The following is a 24,101-nucleotide window of genomic DNA, read 5'->3' as shown; positions in this document are numbered from 1 at the left end:
GGAATGCCATAGGACTCAGGGTCAGAAGAGGACAGCCTGAAAAAAAACCAAACTCATATCTAAGAAATATCCAAATCAACCTCCTTATCTTGGCATTTTCCCCAAACATCTTTCTACCATCAAAAAGCCACCTTCTAAGCCATTTTACTACAAACAGCAAAATTAGAGAATCTGCAAAGAAAATTTACTATAAAAGAAACATAAATGAGATTAATTATGTGTCTCACTTACCACAATCAACTCTAGGTTTGCAAGTAACTTGATCATTATGTCGACTGCTTACCTTTTAATGATATTTGCCTAGATTGCTTCTGGAGACACAGCAAGTCCAGGAACTTTAGTTACTTTTTAAATTTGGATTTGGGGTTTGACTCTGGTAATCAAGCATTTGCTATTCCTCACAAAAATCAGTTGTCCGGGGCTGCTGTACTGCAGCTTGTTCAGCAGTTCCTGCCATTTCTGCTTTCTGAAGCTAGAACATGGAGGAATGCTAGGCAGATACTCAAAGCAGCAGAAGCTACATTTGGTCAGCTCAGAAATAAAAGTCAGTGGATGGTCAGTGTTGACTCCCCCTCATCCTACTTAGGGCATGGATAGTTTCCTGGGATCCTCAGCTTTGAAGCATAAAAAGGATATTTAGCTCTCTTTGCTAGCCTCTTTAATGCCAGCAGAGAGCCCTTCAAAGTGGAGGTAGTTGGATAAAAACAAACAGTTGGCCCTCCTCTTTCCTCAGCAATATCAAGCCATCTTTTGGTCACAATCAGGGACAAAGTTGCACAGGGGATACTAGTTTTGGAATTCATTCGGAAAAAAAATACCCAGATCATAATGAGGTTGGAATAAGCTACTTAATCCTTGGAGGCACAGTAGGGTAGAAAACAGTTCTTATATGAAGATGTCAAAGTGACAACAAAGGCTGCTAGCAGATATCCATATGGCTAAGATGAATCGTGCAGCAAATAATTAACCCACTGAGTGATCATTCTTAAAAATTTATGGTAGTGGGGCACCTATCATCTGTTTACAACTCTGGAACAGGGTGTTCAAAATGGAAGCAATTCTGATTCTTCAGCTCAAAAAATTACACACTAGATAGCAAATTCAGAATATATAGTTTGGGCATCTGACATCACCATTTCTACAATCTTCTTTTTCCAGCAAAACCTATGAACCAATACTTGAACAATTCACCTCAATCATTAGCACAGAAATAGTGAAATGTGGCTGCATGTTTTTATGCTTCTGGTTTAAGGAGGAGTACAAAGTCATCAGAAGAGTTCCACAGCCTGGATCACTGGCTGCAGCCACTGGAGCTATAAGTCTAGATGAAAAAAAATCTCTTCTGGAACCATTTTCAATCCAGGTTCATTGAATAAAATTACAAGTATAGCTGAGGATATTTTTGACTTCTCTGCATTTGTACTTGTTAATCTGACACTGAACCTTTTGGGCTTTGCAAACAGAGCTACTGTGGTGAGTTGTGGCATCTTCCAACAAAATGACAAAAAACAAGGCATGACATAGAATCATAGAATGGTTTGGGTAGGAAGGAACCTTAAAGATCATCTAGATTCAAACCCCCCAGCATAGGCAGGAACACATCCCACTAGACCACGTTGCTCAGAGCCCCATCCAACCCACCCTTGAACACCTTCAGGGAGGGGGCATCCACAACTTTCCTGGTCAACCTTTGCCAGTATTACTAAAGAATTACTTCCTAATGTTCATTCTAAATCTACCCTCTTCCAGTTTGAAAACACCCCCCTTTGTTCTATCACTACATGCCTTTTCAAAAAGTCCATCCCCAGCTTTTCTATAGCCCCTTAATGTACTGGAAGGCCACTATAAGGCCTGCCTGGAGCCTTCTCTTCTTCAGGCTGAACAGCCCCAACTCTCCCATCCTGTCTTCATAGGAGAGCTGCTCCAGCCCTGTGACCATCCAGCCTGAATTCATGCTTGGGATTGCCCCAACCCAGGTGCAGGACCTTGCACTTGGCTTTGTTGAACTTCATGAGTTTGGCATGGGTGTAACTTTTCAAAGTACGACAGAAGGAAAAGTGATGACAATTTTAAAAATTTGTACCAAAATGTTTCTCAAAACTCCGACTCCCAGCAACAAATAAAGATAGTGTAATAGAAAAAAAAGATTTAAAAACATATTTCAATTTTCTGTATCTTCTTAATGTCATCACAGGCCAGTTCCCAGTATTCTCAGTTTGCATTTGAGGGTTGATTCTGAGAAAAACATTGGTCAGGAAAATAATATTGATAAAATTTAGTCCTTCTAAGGGAGTTTAATCAAACAAACCACTAAGTAACATCTGAATAAACACACCAAGTTTTTCGGTAGAATTTTTAAGCAGCACCTAATGATGTAATTCTAATGACTTTAAAACATAAGTGCTGCTGATTTTCAGGGAATCTTAGGTTCTTCATGCTCTGTACCTCTTTTGAAACTTGATTTATGCTTTGAAGCCATGTTGCTGCTTCATAAGTATGGCCTTTGGACAAAACATTGTAGTGACAGCACCCTTCATGCATTGTGGAAGGGAAGATGTAAAGCCCTTCAGCATACAGAATTTTAATGCCCCTACCTCAGTGACTTAAAAAGCAGACACTTACTTGGGAGAATTGTTTTATAGCGATTCTTACGCACTAAGCCTGGAATATCATATTCCTTTGGATCAACGAAGTTCATTGGAATTTCCTGTCAAAAAACCAAACACACACCACCACAAAACACAGTAAGTAGTATTATTAGATTTTCAAGAGGAATAAAATCCCCAAGCCCATGATATCCCTCCTCTGAGGCAGGCAAAGTGATGAAGTCTATTAAAACATATGGTACAGTACTTTTAGCATTTTACCACCAAATATGATTGATGTTTCCCTTCTACTGTCACTGGCTCTTCTTTTCTGAAATCCCTAATACAAAAATGCTCATAGTGACTAATTCATTGAGTAACAGGCATGAGAGTAGTATGTTAGCTCTTAATATTATCAGAACTGAATTACAAGTGTACGCACAGAACTGAGGAAAAAATGGTATATAAGATGTCTGCTCCAAAAGCAATGGACCTCAGACACCATCCTTTCTGACTCACACGCCTTCCTCTCTGAGGGTGGAAGGAAATAAACTTGCTAGTGACTCTCAGCAGCAAAAAATTCTGACACACACATTATGACAGGTTGGCATGCTGACCTCACCCTGTGGAGCAGGTGTAGTGTCACTCTGTTTGCTCACCACACTTTATAGCTCCATGGGCAAGGACAGCGAACGTGTTCAGGCACTGCTGACCCAAAGTGGAAAAAGATGGGAGGGGGCTTCTTATTCTGCTCATCTCTTGCAAGTAAGAGGCCAATCCAGACAAGAACAAACAGTAACCTTTCATCAGCTGGAGGCAGTAGGCTCATAATGAGGTAAGTTGTGTTAACCAGGCTAAGCAGAGAAACGGTTCATGGGAGCTTGGGAGCAAAGCTGGTTATCCCAACTGCTGCACATTGCGTTTAAGAAGCCAGTACTGGACACACAGGTAACAGGAATCAGGGTTGAGTAAGACAAGCCACACTCTGGGAAGAAATTAAGATGAGCAGAGCCATGGACTATGTTGAATTACTGAGCTTTAGAAGACTGTCTGCATTCTGTCTCTCACACACCACTGAGCATACTGTTGGGCTTAACAAGATGCAAATAAAAATAAAAACATTCACTGAAGTAGTTTACTATCAACTTGGGAAACTGCATGGGAACAAAACCTTCATGTTTCCTTCAGTTGTTACTTGGTATCTCGTGATCCACAGCTCTTCTTGAGATAAGCTTCATGGTCTGTTTTTGGGACTTGGTAATTCACTGCTGAAGCAAATTCTTGGTCAAATCAACAGGACTTCTGCCTGAGTAAGAACTGTAAATCTTTTAAGAATTTTGAGACCTAGCCCTGCAAGTGATGTTCCCTTTGACTTTTCTTCCAAAGTGAAACACAGCTGCTTGTCTCATCATGGATGTGGACTTTGAAAACCAAGTAGGTTAGACACACTGAAAATCCATTATGCCAAGCTAGCTGGTGGTAACTGTCATTAAAAAAATAACTAGCCTACAATTTTTAATCACAGCAATAACATTTTGATCACACAACATTTCTACCTATGCTTTTCCAGTTTTCATTAAAGAATGAAAATTACTTGGGATAGTTTGGCTGTTGAATTATTTTCTAAACACTAGGAAAACTAGTTCAAAATGTCTCAAGAGAAGCGAAGCACATTTGTTCCTACTTCTAACATTATCTTCTTTGCTTGAAAGCTGCAGTGCACCTCAGAGGCTGATGAAATTGCATGTGAACTTGTTCAGCAGCAAATGCAGACACTCGCTAAAAGAACATTTCCTCCATAGAACAGCAATAGAAGCTCTTTACTTTAAAACAATCAGGGCTTGCCTACACAAAAGCTGCTTTTCTTCAACTTGTACAGCACTAAGTGAATTAAGGACCACAGATATGTGGCAGTCTATTTTAATACAGAAGCCTAGACTATCTCATCACCCCCTGTGCTTGTAATCTGAAAAAATCCCCTGAAATTGCACAAGGAAGGAGCAAGTGATATTCAAAGTAAACCCTGCCCTTTCAGACCTTTACAGGTCATGAATAGGACAGACTGAAAGGGCTTTGATGCTGCAAAACATCATCTTCCTCCTGTTCTGCTGAGATTCAATGCTTATGAGAATATTTTATTTGACAGTGTTAACTTCAGCAGCTCTTGATCACATGCTTTAAAGTACCCCACCATGTTAAGACTGTGTGCCCTGTTACCTCCCATTTTGTACAGTAATTTACAACCCTGCCTTGCAGACACAATACTAATAGCCACCACAGCATTTTGCTTTTTTTTACCCCCCAAATACAATAAACATGACAATGCCTATCACACAGACACTACAGCAAACTCATACAATGCAAAGATCTAAAAGGCCAGTGTACTCACTACACCAGAGAGTATCTGGCCTTCTTCCTAAACTCAATTCAATTTTCAACTGCTTGCTTCATCTGTGTATCTACACACTTTTTCCCCAAATGAGAATTCTTTCTCTCAAAACAACAATGAGCCAAGGAAACATATCTCAGAACCTGAAAAGCAACTGACAGAGCAGCCTACAAATAATAAATAATTTTTGTGCAGAAAAAACTCAGCAAGACATACTTTCTATGGCTCCTGCTGAGTGACACAGCCATCATATGCTTTGGTTAACTGGAGAACACTCAGGCTTGGAAAGTAGCTTCATGCCAAGCATTCAACAGCAATAAAACGTGCACTTGGATTAATTTCAGCCCTGTAGCAACTACACATACAATTCAAGAATTATGCCTATAGCAAACTTGGGTTTTCTTTTGTACTCTAGTGAAAAAGTTTGGTTGTTTCTTTTTTTGTTAAAAAGTAGCATACAGACAGAAAAAAACAAAACAAAACTTGTGAAACCTGTTTTTTTGTTGTTGTTGTCAGACCAATTCTCTAGTTTTTAAGTGACAATATTACTGAAAGCTTTCAGACATTGTCATTTCAAGGGATGACAAATTTGGGAATTGCATTAAATGCTACACTGATGGAAACAGCATTTGTATGTACTAAATTTAGACTTGCAGAAAATAATAGCGAGGTCCATAGAAGAAAGACAACATCAAATTTTCCTGATGCTTCTAGAAAAAAGAGGTCAGATACTCACAAAGAACTCTGCCTGAAGTATGAAAGGATCCAATGCTTTCTCATGCAATTCCTCTTCAGTAAGGATGTTTGATGCTGTCTGGAGGTATTCTTGAGCTGACTGTTCCCGTGGTGACATGATGTAGCCAAAACCTTCCTCAGAACAGCCTGGGGTACACATATCCAGTGTGAGTGAAACATTTGAACCTCTCCTGCAAAACAGGAAGTTTGCTTACAACAGAACAGAATGACCCATTGTAGTCAGCAATGGACACCATCCCAGTGATGAACAGCAACTTTAGAAAAGCACCCAGCTTGGTCTGCTGCGTACATTTTGGGCACTAACTGTGACAAATGGGTCATGCACCTTGTATAGACAAGACCAGAAGACTACTTTGTACGGGGGAATATGAAGGACAACACTTTCAAAGTCATGAGGTAACTGTATACCTTGTCACCTACAAAGAAGCAACTTGTTCATCAAATGCACTGAGCAGGCAACTGCAGGAAATGTTTCATACTGATGTAAACCAAGCCATATTTTTGATACCTAAATGTGGGCTGACATTTGAGACACCACAGGTGAGAATCTTGGTTCTCAGGTTTTGTCAGGCCAGATCCCATTGAATAACCATTTACTAGTAACACAGACAACATCAGCGGGGTAAGATCTTGGGATAAACATTATCAGTACAGAATTACTGAAGACATGAGAAGCCAACCATTACAGTGGATACATTTTTCTGGTCTGAAAATCCTTCTCTCCACAACACTGCATCATAAGGAGGGTAAAATGAAGGTCCCAATGTTTAAAAAAAGATGTTAAAAACAGAGATCCTATTGAGTGTAGAATTTTTGATGGCTTTACTGTAAGGCAGCCATACAGCAAAATGAAAAAGTAAAAATTCTTGCATTGTTTATTGAATGCAGTTTTAAAACACTTCTGAGCTTCTGTCAATCTCACATATCAGGGACAAAAGAAAAATTCAAATGCCATCAGTGAATCTAGATTTAAGTATCTTTAACATAATAAAATCACACAATATGATTGTTACTAGGTATAATGTTCTTTGCATCCACACAGTAAACCTATTTTTGATGACTCTCAATTGGCAAAATCTAGTTATGAGGTGTTTGCAGAAGTTGTTGAAGAAACATGTAAACATGCAGGCATGACCAGCTCACAGAGAAGACAGTAGAAGTTGTCACTCGGATGACAGCCCTTTTCTGGATTCAGGAGTTTTTCCAAAAGAATGTGCAACCAGCCTCCTGCTATGATTCACAGTCATGAGAAAATGATTTTGTAGGAAACATGACCACTAGTGGTAGACAATGACTCTTTAGGGACACCTTTCAAAAGATTTTATCATACCCTCCTGTATGCTGTTGGAGAAGATGAAGAAGCTGAACGAATGCAAAAGAGGGATAGGTAGATAATACAACATAAAAAAAAAAAAGAAGAGTGACCAATGCTTGATTGCTTAAATGAAATCTGTCAGAGCACAGCTCAAACTTGAAATTGTTGTCTGGCCTCCCAAGCACATGTGTCTGTTGAAAACAAGTTAATCTTACATCCTAAGAGTATGTGTTCTACCTAGTGTGAGAACTTCAAGCAACTGCTTTCTCTTTCCCACCTCTGCTTCTTCAACAGTTTTTAAATTTAATTCTTTACTTGAACCAACTGATATTCCCCAATTCTTTGAAAAAGTGAGTATCTTTCCTGCAGGCTAGCAGTCACCCGAGAAGAAATGTCAGCACCTTTAAGAGAGAACAAAATCAGGGATAGTGAAAAGCAGAAATGCCTTATGCATTTAAAGCCAAATCTTGCCCATAATGGACAATGGCAAAACTGACTGATAGCAGCAGGTTCAGGGACAAGCCCCAGAGGTTACTGCAGTCTCACATTCAAAGTACAGCATAACAATAAAAAGTAGGACTTTTTAGGACAAATGATTTAACCAAGAATAAAGTGAGAAAAAACCCCAATACATTCTAAGCTCACAGAACACAATTAAAAGTCTCTTCCGTAACACTGCCTTTTACTCCATCGTGTGGAGTTTTGGAAATTCAGCATCATACTTTTAAAAATCTAAGTTCTGCTCATAAAGTTTTAGATATAAGAATTAACTATGTTTAGCACTCTAATTCAGCTAGAAGTGAAGGGGATATTTTGCTATGTTGGGCCTTTCATTCTTATTCATAACATCAACTTTGCAAGATTTCTATCAAGATCTTTGTACTATTTCACTAAGACAACAGAAAGAACACAATATAGTAAAAGATTCTTCCTTTTATCTTAAAATTGCACTTTCCCAACTGTGAATCTCTCTGAGAAGCTCCTTGGCCCTGATGATTCAAGCAGTGAACACCAGCTCTCCTCAAAGGCTCATTACTGGGTTAATTTTAAAGGGATTCATTTACTTTTGGACTAACCCATTGATATGAGAATTACTGCAGATTACCACTTTTCCTATGGTTTGCTTTTGGACAAAGGACTAATAGTCCAACATGAGTGACAGAAAAAAAAAATTATCAAGATCTAACTCTTTCAGAGGTAAAAAGCTTTCACCGCCATATAGTGGATGCCACTACCATCTCAGGGAATGGCAAGAGACTGATTAAACACAAATGGATATTTCAAAGGAAAGAAACTGTGGTTTTGAACTTGTTGTGAGCTGTCAAAAATTGTGTGCTTTTTTGCTAATATGTTTATACTTATGACTGGACTGAAAACAAGACAGGAAATAAAGCAGGCACATTTTAAAGTGACATTCATGAAGGCAACAAAGCTTCCTATTAGGCCCAGAACTCCTCAGTCCACAAAATCTGGGACCAGACTTTTTCCTATTGGTCACATCTACCCTACCTTTCTTGCAAGCCCACGGATTTAACCGTTAGAGTAGCTGGATCTGTCTCCGCTTTAATGTCCATTATGCAGTCAAAGACCGGAGTCTCTGGTACAGGATCCAAATCTAAGAAGTCATCCTCATTTTTATCCTCTGTCCACTCTGAGTACGTGAATGAAGGCTGCCGGCTCACAGATTGGCGTCTGTCCTCTTGTAGTGGAAAGGGGAGGTCTGGACGGGCTCTGAGTAGATGCCAAAACTGGAGGAAAATGAACATTTAAAAAAGCTTTCTGCTTGTTGCCAGCCCTTCGATACAGCCTAGAGGATAGGTCTTTAGGGCAGCACCCCAGCTCACTACAATGTATTACAACTGGAGAGTACTGAAGAGGACAGGAATGTTCCATGCAAGAGCAGCTTTGTGGTACATGTTACAAGGATTCACATCTACCCATTCAAACCTGCTTTCAGCCACAGAGGTTTCCACAGAGCTGGCCAGGCTTAATTTGTGGATACAGTGAAAGCGGAATGTGCTTGTGACAATCATATGCAAGCCAATGTGAGATCACTGTCCTTTTGTTCAGTTTCTTAACCTTCCTAGGCTTGTTTACAAAATAAAAACCTACTATACTATCCTACAAATCATACCTCTCCTGACTTAAAGGTATTCCATCTAAAATTTAGATATACATGGATTAAGAAAACTAAATATAATTTTCCTGAACTGCACATCTTGCATTATCTGGCATTGTACCCTTAATTCACATATATTCATTTTTTTAAAGAGGCCTTTATTTTGATGTACCTGGTTTTGAGGCTCAGAATGCTCATATCAGTTTTGACCAGTGGCAAAGACTGTTTTGTGATCTAATTTTCTGATTTAAACATGGTATACACATTAAATAATACAGCTTGTGAAGTTCTAGGACATAAGTGTAAATTAAAATGGATGATATGAATAAAAAAAATGACTGTATCATATTGGTTTGCATAGATGGTGTGGCAGACTAGATGATTTAGAGATTGTATCAGCAGGCTGTTTAATCTTCCACACAGGACTCAGTTAAAAATTTCAAGCCTACCTCTGAATTCCAGGATCTGGAACCTTAAGCCAATTATCTCTGTAGTGTTGAACTAGGAGCAGTATTACTCAAGCTAAATGTTATACAAACTACATTGTACTGTCATGCATCCTTTTGAAATTAAGAACAGGTCATATTTTCCAAAGTAAAGTCTCTTCTGTCCTTCTCTTATATGCCTTTTAAATAGGCAGTTGAATTTAGTAAATGTGTCAGATTTATCTTCCTAGGCTACTAAAGCACATTAGCTTTTACAGGATTTTAAGCAATTTTCTTGTGCTTGTGTTTTCACGTGCTCTCATTTCTCTGAGTCTAAAGAATGAAGTGAAGCAAGTTTTAATTTCCGTCCATAGTCAGCTTTAGTTAATGTTAGACTCTCACAAAGCAGCGTTATTCATTTGACAGTTACTTCAAACATATATATATTTTTTTTGTTTCAGTCAGAGAACACAGTTATTACAAAAGCAAACATAGGAACATGATTATTAGACTTCTGTCTTACACAAATTTAGGGCCAAGTCTGAACCAAGTCTATCCTACACGCTTGGCCTGTTGGATGACAAAGAGCTTGAAGATGTGATTCTATTTTCATTCCCCAAGATGACTTCTATAGCTTGGTACTCCAAAGTACTAGCTGTTCCTTCGCATACAGCAAGGCTGTAATAGCTGAGCAGTTCCCAGAGTAAAATATCTGCTCAAAAATTTTACACTGCTGGAGAGTGCTGTTGCTACTAAAATCAACACTTGTGCTGTGGGCCAAGTGTAAGGGCTAGGTACGAATTATGTGTTACAGATTCTAGAGCTGATACAGTGACACAGGACTGGTTCTAATCGTGATTTAACACCCTGTAAATCCAAAGAAACAAGAACTTCACCCTAGAAACAAAGCAGTTTTGTTTTAGGTTGAAAGAAGTGTGTGGTAAGTAAGGAGCTGCCCAAGACACTGGAATATATTAAGTTACACTTAAGTGATGAGGTTAAACTAAATAATGGAAAAATATTCAGGTCTGAAAACCTGTTCAGGAGGACTAGACAGCTCAATGCTGGTTTCTCCACAGCTTTCTGGGTCTTTAAGACACCATTTTATGAGACAGAAAACAAACAACCTGACTAATATAAGTCTCAAGCACTCTATCCACCCTTTTATTTTCAGTGTGATTGCTAACCTCCCAACACATTCTGGTACCTGGGTATTCTCAGAGAAGTGTCTCCAACATTAGCAGAGGTCTACTCTCCTGAAAAATTCACTCTACATGTATTAGAGTTACAAATTCCCTGATTCAAGAATGAGCTGGACTTTACCATGTGCACAGACCAGACAGGGCCTCCATTCTCTTGGTGTGACTTCTGAAAATTCACTTGACCACCATTTCTCTAGTCTTGTTATGCGGTCCAATAGTTATTGCTCTACATTAAAGCAATAAAGTACCTGTATAAACAGGCATATTATCTCCCTTCCCCAGGGAACTTCTAAAGCATTACTGTAAGTTACCACAGTTGCTAAATAAATTGAAAAAAAAAAAGCATAAGCTGTTTTTTACTGATATGTCATCTAGTATATACATCAGTGTGTGACTGATGTGCCAGTTCCACCTATATAAAGAGGGAAGGGTACATTTGGGAAAGACAAACATCTGAAATTCACTCCTCAATGTCTTTTCTAGGCAGCACATAATTTAAAACTCACTAAAGAAAAAAAAAAGGAAAAAAAGGAAAAAGAGAGAGAGAGGTCACTCAGCTGAGACAGATAGAAAATAAAGAAAATTGTCTTTATGCAACTACTTGCTGTCCAACAGGATGGGATTCTAGAAATTCTACTATGCCTTACTCCCTAAACACCAGTAGAAGCAGATTGTGCAAAGCAGCATGACATGAGATAACACAGAGCAAGGTAACAGGTAGGTCAGAAGGGACAAGGCTCATATGCTCTCTCTAAACAGCATCTCCTTTCTAATGCCACTGTTAGAGAGAATATACTGGGCAAGTCAGACCATTGGTCTGAACTCACAGGATGTTTCTTACGTGCTGATGCTCTGCAACATACAGTGACATTTGTGCTTCTACTCTAGCTAGAAGACATGCTAGCAGAGACCATTGGAATACAAAGCAGAACAAACCTGACTACATGGAATCTGATACAACTATTTTTTTGTACAACAGTTTTAAGCAACACTTAAAAATGGGCCAAGTCTGCTCTCATCTATGCTGGTATAAGTGTCCATTCACCAAGAAACAGGCTGGATATGCAGAAAAATCATGGTCCTGCTATTCTGATTTCTAGCTCACCATTTTTTGCTGCAAAATTACCTGAAATTCAGATGGTTCATCACAATTCACATGTGTCTCAGTTTTGTTAAGATTTGCAATTACGAAATCACCAGAAGTTTATTTTTTGAGGACAAAAGTAGTCTAGGTAAGGAACAGCAGCATCAAAAAAAGCAAACTAAAGCAGGCATTCCCTTCTCCTTGGCACTGATGCAGCTGCATGTTGACTGCTGCTCTATTTCAGGCCCTCCAGTTTCAGACAAATATGGACAAACTAGAGAGGGCCCAGGGCAGGGCTACAGAGGAGGTCGGGGGTGTGCAGCACATGAATTTTGTAACAGGTGGAGGGAATTGGACTTGTTCAGCATGGCAAAGAGTACACTGGGGTGACCTAACAGCAGCCTGCATCACTTGAAGTGCAGCCTCAGAAATGATGCAGACAGACTCTCCTCTGAATGGCAGCCTACACCACAAGGGACAACGGCCACAAGCTGCAGTAATTCATCTTGCACCTTCAACTTTGGGAAATTCAGATCAGACATTAGGAAAAAAATCCTTTCCCAAAAGCATCCTGCAGTCATGCCACAGGTAACCAGAGAGACGATATATCTCCCTCCCTGGAGGTCTACAAAACCTGTGTAGAAAAATTCATGGCTGATCTTATCAAGTGTCAGCAACAGCCCTGCTTCAAGCAGAATGTTAGACTAGCAGTCTCTGGAGGTCCCTTCCCAACACTCCCATGACTCTATGACGTATTTCATTACACAGTGCATCACCCAAATGACATGTATATAGTACAACTTCAGCCCCCCAAGCTACCCGAAGGTGCATTGCACTAAAGACAGGAGGTGATGTTCCACCTGCATGTTTAGTAAGTGCTTTCCCACTCTACCAGAACAGTATATAGAGGTATGAAAAGCCATGTTCAATTAGAGCTCCCTAAAAAATTCTCTGTAGCTTTCCCATCTACCATAGAAAGTGCCAGTTACACTATCAATGAAGAAACACAATGTGCACTCTTCCTGCTCCCAAACAGCTGACAGCTAACTAGATTAATTGTAGTCATGTCACTTAATCTTGTTCTGCAGCTGGGGCCTTGGCCTACATCTACAAGGACATTACATTCACAAGTATATTGGTGCTCTGGAACAGCTCTTTCAGCCACTGAAGTCAATGAACGCTCTGCAAGTAATTCCTAAGGCAGCAATATTATCTGATCCCATTACTGGGCCACATCCCTTCTATTTAAGTGAAAATAGCTTGCCCATCTGTGGATGGAAAGAATAAAAACCATCAGTGTAATCCCCAATTCATCAAGAAATTGAGAAAGGGTAAGTGTAGCTGTGATTCCTCTATCTAAAGCAAGCAGACAGTTATATAGAAATAGAACTGAAGAGGTTCCTTTACAATCAACTTAGGCTTAACTTCAACAACTTGCAGTAAATTAGACATCTTCTGAAAACACACTGAAAAAAGCTATAAATATAGTTTGCACAGTATCATAACTTACCACAGATCCTACAAATAACAGTCCTAGAGAAGCTAAAGACAGCAAGATGTATGATACCACAACGCTCCCAATTTTAGTCAGGTCCTGTGAAACAATAGAACTGAAAATTATCCACAAAGTACTTAGGAGCACAGCACCTGTATGCACATTCTTGGCAAACTGTATTCATTCTTAGACCTCCCATGCAGACTTAGTCATACCATGATCTTTTCTATGGTAAAGACATTACCAACAACAACAAAAAATGCCAGGCTTTGGAGAAGACTGAAATTGAAATCAGCTCTAAACTCCACCATCTCAGAAGGTTTAAACACTGGATTTCACTGTGAAGGCAAAAAGGAAATTTGCTTCCTACCCTCATGCACTGCCAAAACTGAGATCTAGAGCCATTATTCAATTTTGCAGCCTAGACAAGTGTTTCACTGCCACAGTCAGTGAAATTTTACAGTGTGGCGAAGGACTTTGAAGAAAGTTTAATACTGTTCCCATATTTGTGGGTCCTTACATAAAACCCTGCCACAGAGGACTTTTTTATGTTTTCTAATATATTCTGTGAAATACCATAAGGTTGATTCACAGCACTCAAACTGAAATTCACTTCAACATCTTAGTTGTATTTAAGTAGTTTAGGGTTCAGTCTATTCTCAGTAGTAGATGCAACATTCAATTCTAATGGACTTTAGTGGGCAAGGACTTTTACACTGTTCCTGACCCACTAGTACAGCTAAAGAGAAATTCAGAGTTAAGAGCTTTCATTCGCTTATTTTAACATCAGAAGATTTCTTTGTCTTTACTGTTTTCAAGTCTAAATCCACATGGTAAATAGTGCTGTAATAAACAGTACTCAAAGATATGCATGACTATCAGCACAGACTCATACTTGGGGTGTTCTTGTGGTGCATCCTAGGAGTCAGTTGCCTCCACACTGAATACTTATTTCAAACCAATATTCTATAAATCAGGGATTTTCTGTAAGGAACAATTAATGACTGACCCACTGCAAATAAGATACCGGCAGTACTCTATGAAGAGCTCTGATTGTGCATAATAAATCCAATTGAGAAAGTGCAATATAAAAGTACTTCTTTCAAATAAACAAAAGAGCCGGTGACATGCAGCTCATAGATGTCATTCAGGGAATATAGAAAACAGTCTCCACTGTACTCCAGTCACAAGAGGCATTGAGTCAGATTTCCTATTTGTACCACATAGCCTCTGCTACAAAAATTATGTACAACGAATCTAAGCATTCTGATGGCAAATATAATTAATCTGATTTTTGAAAGCTACTCACCATTTAATTAAGGTTCCGTCCACACTAGAGAAAACTGCACTGGGTATAATTACCCCAGTAATTTATCAGATTAATCATACTGGTATATATGTCATGTCATGGTGAGAAGCTAAGCCAGTTCTACCAGGGTAACTTTGTAGAAATAATTCAAACTTACACCTGACATACTTTTACATAGATATGCCCTAAACACTGAATAAAAATAGAATTTTGTGACTGATTGTCTTGTGATTTGCTCCTTTTAAGGGGGTTGATCCATTCTTCCAGAATTTAAGCTGTGATCCACCCTATTGAGTTAAGTTCCAGCTCTCCCTTTATTGTGAACTAAACCTTAGTGGGCTGATTTCTTATTGCTTTGTTTAATTTGCAATTATTTGCACATTATGAAAAATACGCTGTGCTGATCTAAAACCATAGCCAAAAATTCAGACCTGTACTTTGAAGATACAATATGGATCTCTTTTCAGAAAACTCTTTTCGCTATTTCAGGATACACACACATTGCAGTAGTCACCATATTATACTCAATATATGTGCGTTATACTTTTAATCAGAAGCACCACCACCCCATAATCACAGACAAGTACAGGGACTTACCTTCCCTTGATCTGACAAAAACTGTTTAAATGGGGTAAGGAAGTAAGACAGCAGGTCAAAGGCATTCTGAGCTGCTGGGATGGTCCCATAAGTGCTGTACCACAGCATCATGCAGAGAAGCTGTGCAATCAATCAGAAAATACATAATGAGCATCTCTCATTATACAAACATTCATTTTCATTTCAAGACTGCATAATTAAGTAATTTTGTTCCCTTGATTTCATGTTGATCGTCATTTTTGCTTTAAGTAGTCAGGTACTTTCTAGGCTGCAGCTTAACATGAGTAAAAAGGCTGAAGGCTAAGTGCTCAGCTACCATTAACTACATGTGTACCAGTGAGTTAAGCAAGCTTATTCTGGTCTACACTAGCAAAAGAACTGCCCATGGTAGCCTGTGTATCAAAAGAGCAACAGATTCCTCTCACTTCTTAACTTCCAGCATTATAAAAATGGTAATTCAATGCACTTTGAATGTTATTAGAAGACTATTCAGGCCTATCTCATACTATCTAAAGCTCTCTAAAATAGGCACATTCATGTCAACTTCCCTATAAACAGATTCATAGAAACACAGACATTGACCCACATAAAGGTTGCTGCATACACCATAGTTAACATAAAACTACAAAAGCAATGACGCTATATTTAACACCCTCACAGGGAAGTCATCCCCAACCACGAAGGGCACACTGCAACTTTAAAGGATACACCTCCCAGTCACCATTTATCAAGATGGTTATTTACCCCATACACATCAGTTACAGAGGATGGATTTGTTGGGATGTGGGTCATTAGACAAAGAAGGCATTTGCAGAGGGGCAAGGAATGGGACCTCAAAAGCAGAGTAAGGCTGTGAGAGGTGGCTCCACAAATGAGCTATGTCCACTGCTACATCTACAATGACTGAGGAGGAAACCTCCCAAGCCAACAAAGCTTGAAAGATGAGTCCCAGCATTTTGATGAGATGACAGGCTGCCTTACCAGTATCTGTGAGAGGACAAACAGATACATGCTGTCTCCAGGCATTAGTCCATTCCACCGGGCAGTCCAACCAAGCAGTGTCGTTTTCTGGCAGGTTCTCAGGGACTGCTCCTTCCTGTTCAGCTGTCCCTGTTGTCCTCCAGCTTCATCCACTGACTCCATAATGGCTGGATTGGAAAGACCTTCACGTGAAAATGACATGTGCAGAGATTGAATAGTATGTAACCTTGCAGCCACCGCAGGGGCTGCGAGTGCTATTGTTTTCCTGGAGACAATGGTTACCTCTCAGTTCTGCATCAGTAAGCGCGGCTCAGGATTGTGAGTGTTACACTCTATTAGTGCAGCTGTATTCACCTGCCTTCATCAGAAAAAAGTCAGTGTGGGCGGATAAATTATTTTCCCTTTCTTTCCGGAGGTGCAGATTCTGGGCTATGCTGTTAATAAATTCCCCTTTACATCTTTGCACCTTTTCATTTTTACTTTTTTAAAAGGAACCATCTGTGCTATTTCCTAGCGCCACACATCCAGACTATGTGGCAGCAGAGAACCTATTTTGTCTCTCCCTGCCTCAATTTCTCCACTTCCCCTTATTTGTTTACTTAAGTCTAATTTGAATATAAATTTCTAAGTTAGAGACTGTTTCATGTTAAGCGTCTGAATAGTGCTCAAGGGATCTGGGTTTTGGCCGAGTGTCCTAAGGTTCTAATAAAATATACTTCATTCTAATAACCTACTTCTTGGATGAATTCATAATCAAGAGCTATTTAATAATGTTGTAATGCTATTCCATTCAGTGGAAATACGCACTGGAGTGGCTAGTCCCTCACTAACAGTATTTTGAACACAGTCTGTGTAACTATAAATTAATTTACAAACTAAAAGGAGTGAATCTGATGTAAGTACAACTGATTTACATCTCTCTACATGAGGAAAGCCCTGAAGGTGCCCTGTGTGCAACACTGGTCAGCTAAGCCACCTAAGCCACCACTTGTGCCACAAGAAAAGGCCACATCATTCACCCTTCTATGGTTTGTTGAGGTCAGGTTTCTACAAAATGTTCCTCTCATGAGACATCTCTCTAAATGTCTCACAATAGTAAGTCTAAGTCAGATAAGCATCCATAAACTAGCCACAGCTCTAATTAGACAAATTAAAATACGATTCATTTATCAGCCAAGGGTCTTGGTACAGTAAGGATTCATGAAAATATCCCATTCTGATTTCTAAAACATAGAAGCGTGAAAGTGGACAGGGATGTTAGGTGTTTATTTCCACTCTCTCATTGTCCTCCCCCACAGAAACAGGCCTTAGGACATCCATCCCTGCACAAGAGAAAAAGGTGTTTGGGAATGGTGTTGCTTCCTCTACAAGTTTCTCCATTCTGACGGCTGCCCAGTTTCAAGAGGACTAACACTGTATAATGACTGGGGGAGACCCAAAGACACAAGAAGGAGCACTTGCAAGGTAACACCAGGTACATCCCTAGGAGCTCAGGTTACTGGTTTCCCATTTTCAAAATATCTCCAGTCAGTTTATGATAGGTAGTGACCTCAGCAGGGTATGCTGGGTATAATGGGTTATACAGCTATATATAACATGTAATATATAACATATATAAATATATATATAACATTATATTATATATAACATATATATATTACATTTTAATTGTATTTACCCATGTATTTCACAGGAAGCATAAAGAATGTAATCTAGATAAGACATACAGCCATGTAAGCCATACTGTAGTTGTGTGCTGAAATTAACAGACTGCTAGCCAGGAAGGACTCAGTAATTTGCATAAACACTATCAAAATTTCGTATTAAATACAGGTTGATAAAACATGGGGAAAAAAAACAGAACTAAAAAGGTAAAATCAGGTGTCAACAATCCCTGCCTGTATTTCTCACAGTGGTAAAACTTCTTTCATTTTTATCTATTTGCCTTTAACGCTAGAAGACAACCATGCAGAAACAGCACTTTTCGAAGAAAAGCAAACAGAAAAAGACGGAAAAGACAGAAAAGCTGAAATACAGCTTAAGAGATCCTGGGAGCTCTACCTCTCTGTCCTTCAGGCTCCAGCCAGTAATCTACAGTTCATGACAAGCCCCTCCAAAAAACATAAAGAGCCCAGACACAGTCCTTGGTGTTCAGGGACATTTGCCATATGCTTAACACCTGACCTCTGATACGATGCTACCTACGAGCTGGACTGAAAGTTCTTCAGGAGGACAACATATTAAGCAGCCACAGTTAAAGCTGACTAACTGCTTTCAAGGCTGACCTTAACAGTCAATGTTGAACAGTTAAAGTTGAGAATTTTCAAACTTTCAAACTGCTTCATGTGTCACCGGATTTGGATGAGAATTGAGGGGAAAATCCTTGTAAATGACTGCCAATTCTTTCATGCTATTATTGTGGGATGTGTTTTGGAAGAAGAATTTGAAATTTAACAGGGACACAACTTTGATGTCAGAAATTATTTTTGCCACCCATGCAAAAAGACATGCACCTATAGCTGAGATATAAACCTCTAAAAATATCTGTTTACATATAGTTTTATTGTGGCTTACTCCTACTGTCTCTAACGTTTCATTTTTGCTACACGTTTTAGAGCTCTACTTTTCATTTATCTGTATTAAATAGTGCACCTCTGTCCCTAATAATGGCTAGTGAACCTGTTCATTGTTTTTCCAAATCCTGATCACTTCCTTTCTTGGATACTCCCTCCAAAGCTTAAAATAAAATACAATGAGACCAGAACTAAAACATCTTTGAGACAACAAGCAGAGCAAGGAGCCAGGGAATGGAGATTTCAAGCTCAGCTTTCATGTATTTTTTTAAGTAATAATTTCTCAGAATTTCAGAAAACCTTTAACTGACCAAAAGCTCAGTTATGCAGCAGGTAAACAGAATAATTTTGTTTTGTATCTGTAGCAGCCTGAGATTTACAAGGTCACTTCTGTCTAGATTGGAAATGGAACCCTGACTCTAATATGAAGATGCAAAGGCCACTTAACCCCATGCCTTTTGGAACAAAAGGCGTCAAAGTTAGGGGACCACTCCGTGCCTGTAACCATGGGGATCTATGCCTCTCCATAGCCCAGAAGTCCAATTCCTGGTATCCCAGTGTTGTCTAGCAACTGCTGTACAAATGCAGAAGCCACATTCTCCTTATGACTGCCCTATACAAAGGACAATAGACTACTTCTAGTTTCAATTATTTTCACTGCATAAGGCAGAGAACTGGTCAATGGACCTAGGAGCTCAGGATTCCAGCTCTGCTGAATTGATATGGTTATCAACAAGCATATTCACTAATACAGTAAAAGATAATGGAGACAAGAACTAAAATAATGGAGGATTTTCTGAATTCATAGATATAAATGTACAGATTAAGATTCATGTCTCTGCTATACCAAGAAAGTGCCCTGGATAAATTCGAAAACTTGCTACTCCAAATCACAAGCGACTAGATTTTAACAAACATAATGATGCCCATCTAGGGTTCTGTATTGATTTAACTATGTCAGCTTTAAACAATACTTCAATTACCGTTTCCCACAACTGCATCTTGCAATCCTATATTCCTGTATTATTTGCCCTAATGGGCCCTGGATTCTTTCAGTACACAGATGAGGTAATAAATGAGTGAGAGATCAGTACAGTTTTCCTGTGTCAAGGTCAGTGTGAAGGTCTTTAGACAGCTGAGAAGGATGATTACATCCAGGAAGAGTGAATTAAGCCTCTCTTCTGCTAGTGAATTGACTGACAGTGAAATCTAGTATCCATGTGATAGCTTCTCAAATTCCTGTATCATGGAGATTGGAATTCAAGTTCCATGAGTCCTGCTTTAATGTAGGACTATGCTGGCTAGAAAAAACCCATTGGCAGAAGAATGAACATGGCCTATTAAAGCAACTTGAAATTTCAAAACAGCAGCATAAATTTAACCTTATTCTTGCTGTTTATGAAAACAAACCTGGATCAAACTGGGGATCCATTAATCCTATGTTCTTTCTTTAAATGTAGCGACCAGTACAAGCTGCCAAAAATAAATGGCACAACATGGAGTAATCTATACGGGGAAACAACTTTGTCCACTCAGAAGGCAATAGCTGGCTTGTGCCTCCATCATATGCAGGTACATAAAAGGCAGAATAAAACAATACACCTCAGAAAACCATCTGTTTAGAGCACTAGACTTAACTGAAACACAGAAAGGTGCTGTAGTAATAAGTAAGTAAATGCCTTGCAGTAATAAACATGCCATGACCCAATCAAATGCTGCTGTGGGTGAGACATCAGCAGCTCTGTAACTCAACTGATTCATACTTAGAGGCTTCAGAGAAAACCAAAACAAAAAACAACCCCCTAAGATGAAGTTGGGGGGTTAAAAGGAACTTGTGTCCTCTCTTGTGCTTGGGTGCTAACGCTCAGGAAATTGATACAGTGCCATTGACAGACTTCTTTAACAATGTATTTTTGAGATTAAAAAAGACTTGTTCCTTACCCAAAGGATTTTCATAATAGAAATCAAATGTATCCCAGCAATGAAAATATTGTGCTTATACAGTTATTATACTTTTACTTACATCCATCATAACGTGCCTGGGGGATTTATGTTTCTGGGAGACTGAGTGGTACTGCCTTTCCAGTGGGAAACACAAATTTTGTTAATGGTTGCTTCTTCTTCAGTCATGGTGGAATCCCTGAGCTCTGTGGAACTACCTGCCAGACAGACAAGATAGAAGAAATGGACCTGTACTGCCAACTCCCACGCTGTAGCAGTCGACACACCACAGCAGCCCACACACCACAGCAGCCCAGCTGCATTGTTCCAGATTTGCTTTATATGTGTGGAGATTCATATCCCTCTGAACCTGTCAGATCTGCATGATGGCTGTGCATGGCAAGAATTTACTCTGCAGGAAGGGACCACAGTATGGAAACATTGCCAAGTATGACCATGCTAGCATTACTTCACATCCATCACAGTTACCAACACCAGAGTCCTAAATCCATGCATAGCTTCTATATCTTCAGATATCAAAAAGCAACTGCCTACTGAAATTACTGTCTCTGATTTCCATTTAACTGCTAGGGGGACCCAGTATTCATTAGAGAATAGTAGATGAATGTATACTACTGATACGGGTCTGCAAATCAATTGCTTATTTTCACATGCACTGAAATGGCACATGCAGGACAGGACACAGCCCTGGCACTCAGCTGGTCAAGACCTTGTTAAATCTGCAAGTCATAAGACACACTGATTGCGGGCAGGTCCAGATGCTGGCAAGACACATCAAAGCTGAATGAGCTGCCTCAGAGTGCACATGAACAAGAGGTAGCTTGTGCCGGAGGGTAAAAAGACAGCTCATCTAATCAAAGAATGGAGCTTTATAAGAAAGGTATGGGTGGAGAACACATTCTCTTTTTTTTTGCTTTCCACCACAGTATGAGAAGAATGTAAACAGAATAGTAAGGCTTTGGACCAAAAGTCAATCTTTCTTCTGCACTGCAGTGGCATGGGAGGAAGTTAAGAGGAAAGGGACCTTTCATGCTTGCATCATGAACATAACATATGTACTTACACTCTTCTCTCTGCAGGAAACCAACTGGTGGGTCGCTATTCTGTAATTCAGAAACTTCTACTGACCTTCTTTATACTCAGCCAATCTCAGGTATTAAGCAGCTAAACATAGTGACAAAAGCTGCATCATTATATCATTACTGTTTACAGATTAATACAATTCATCTGTAAACCTAGGGAAGTTTATTTTTTCCTTTATGCTCTGTGCACTCCTAGCTCTTCTGCAAGTTATGTAAAAATTACACTTATGATCTAATTAGCTGTGTTGAAAGCTAGGAATGCTATTTCCAACACCTGCTGTTATCCTAACAATGCATCTCTTTTGCTTCGGCTTCTTCATTATTAATTTTTTTTTACCTTCCCTGTCATGATATAGTACTGACTACTTCTGCTCTACTTGATCCCTCACCTGCTCTGTTTACAAGAGTTCAATACATTTACCTTTTCCAAATGGCTGGATAAAACACTGTTGGGAGTAGAGCATCTAGTCCCCAAAAGTATCCAGATTAAGAGCTGCTAAGAGACACATTCCCAAATGCACCCTACAGCTACCTACTAATGCTGACTGGAAATAGAAGGGACTTACAACAATGTAATCACCTCAATTCTTTCACTCTGGGAAAAGTCCAACTTTTAGCTGCCAAGAACTTGTGGTTGGTATATCATGAATTTGTAATGCAAAACCACATAGAGAGCTACTTCAGAAGATATCAGGCAGCTTAATTCAAACACTAGGAACAACCCAGACAAATCCACATATCCCACTAAGTTTACCACTAATCACTTCAAGGCATCAAACCAATCCTGTAAATTATTTTGTAAGCCAGTTAGATCCATCCAGTGGTCCTTCGTAGGAATGCAACCTGTAACTGCAGACTTCATTCTTCGTGTAACAGAGCTTAAAGAATAAATAAACATGGCATACCATAATCCAAGGAAGAGGTCCAGGGAACTGTTACTGACAGTTACCATCTCTGACAACTTACAGAGGAATGGGAAACTCTACACCAAGACTCAACTTACATACTACCAGCCTGTTTTTTTAGTGTGCTGTTACTTATTCAGAGATGAAATTCAGCTTATGATTTCTAATGCTTTCAGTTTGCACTAAGTGTATCAACCCTTGACCACAAGTATTAGCAGGGCCAAGCTACACATATTCATAGTTGCATGGAGAACAACTGAAATTTACAACATTTAGGGATTCTATTTGGGAAAGCTGGATACTTTTGCTAAAATTATCACACTGGAAGGAGCCAAGAATACTGGTATTTAATTTACTGACTCCTAGGTTGATACCTCTCAAGTGATGCTGTTTCAGGCTCTCTGAAGATTCAAAAGAACACCACGCAGTGTTTTTTTGGGGATTTTTTTGAGTGGGGGGAGGGAGGGGTGTTTTTGCATATTAACTACATTAGCCAAAAGGTAAGAAGTTTATCTGAAAGATCAAATTCTCAAAACACAAGTCTGGAAAATTCTGTGACAAGGATGCACACTACAGCTTTAAAGCTGAACTTTTAGAATGTATGACCACTGATATAAAGTGTCTATAGGCTGTTGCTTAGTCTATAGAGAAAAATCTGATTAAAAATACCACAACTTTTTGCATCATTACAGAACTGCTTAGAAAGGCACTTCAATGGACCCTCTCTAATACTGAGTAAGAAAAAGGTTAATTTACCTTTGTGTGGGAGAGGACAACCCACAACTATCAATCTACCTTGGCACTTGGCTTGTCATGAGTTGCAGCCAGCAGCCTCATTCTGAGAAAAGCAAACATTCTCTGTGGAGCTCTTGAAACAACAGTGCAGAGAGGCAAATGGGTGCCATCTACTAGCCAGGAAAGGCTCTTGAGACTTGCACTTTTCAAGTTCAGCTGCTAGAGCACGGATGCTGCTTAAGCCAAACCATGATTACCAAAACGGAAAGGTGCATCAAGAGAAAAAGAAAGCAAGGAGGAAAGTAATGTAGAAAATCTGTCAGCAAGCCAGGCAGAGAACAGAGGGGCTACGAATTTCTAGCCCAATGCTTCTCCCTTTTTACTGACAATATTTTTAACAAACTTGGAGAAGAAACTTTCCTCGCTACTTGAAATAAGTTCTGCTGAAAAGAATATGCAGCCCCTTCTTCCTGCTGGTGGGCTGCACAGCTCTATACTTCAATGGCCTATTCTCATCTCCAAAGGAACAGGGACCTGATGCCAGAGTGTGTGAGGAGAATAGTTGCTTCTCCACTCAACTCCCTGCT

The 24,101-nt window shown here is 39.4% G+C and overlaps 1 protein-coding gene across 1 annotated transcript in view; it reads right to left on the bottom strand.

Moving 5' to 3' along the window:
- The window catches only part of PTPN5 (protein tyrosine phosphatase, non-receptor type 5 (striatum-enriched)), a 78,024-nt gene that overhangs the window by 19,183 nt on the left and 34,740 nt on the right, over nucleotides 1-24,101 (bottom strand). The window contains exons 2-7 of the mRNA XM_009998053.1: nucleotides 16,258-16,439; nucleotides 15,277-15,396; nucleotides 13,386-13,469; nucleotides 8,555-8,793; nucleotides 5,711-5,900; nucleotides 2,623-2,707 (exon numbers count right to left, since the gene is read on the bottom strand). Of these exons, the coding sequence (XP_009996355.1) occupies nucleotides 2,623-2,707; nucleotides 5,711-5,900; nucleotides 8,555-8,793; nucleotides 13,386-13,469; nucleotides 15,277-15,396; nucleotides 16,258-16,419 (880 nt within the window). The 5' untranslated portion in view covers nucleotides 16,420-16,439. The remainder of the gene's footprint in view (nucleotides 1-2,622; nucleotides 2,708-5,710; nucleotides 5,901-8,554; nucleotides 8,794-13,385; nucleotides 13,470-15,276; nucleotides 15,397-16,257; nucleotides 16,440-24,101) is intronic.

This window comes from Chaetura pelagica, unplaced genomic scaffold (genome assembly GCF_000747805.2).
Source record: "Chaetura pelagica isolate M959 unplaced genomic scaffold, ChaPel_1.0 scaffold195, whole genome shotgun sequence".
Lineage (NCBI taxonomy): Eukaryota > Metazoa > Chordata > Aves > Apodiformes > Apodidae > Chaetura > Chaetura pelagica.
Note: the sequence above shows the minus strand (reverse complement) of the source record. Positions and strands in the feature narration are given on the sequence as shown.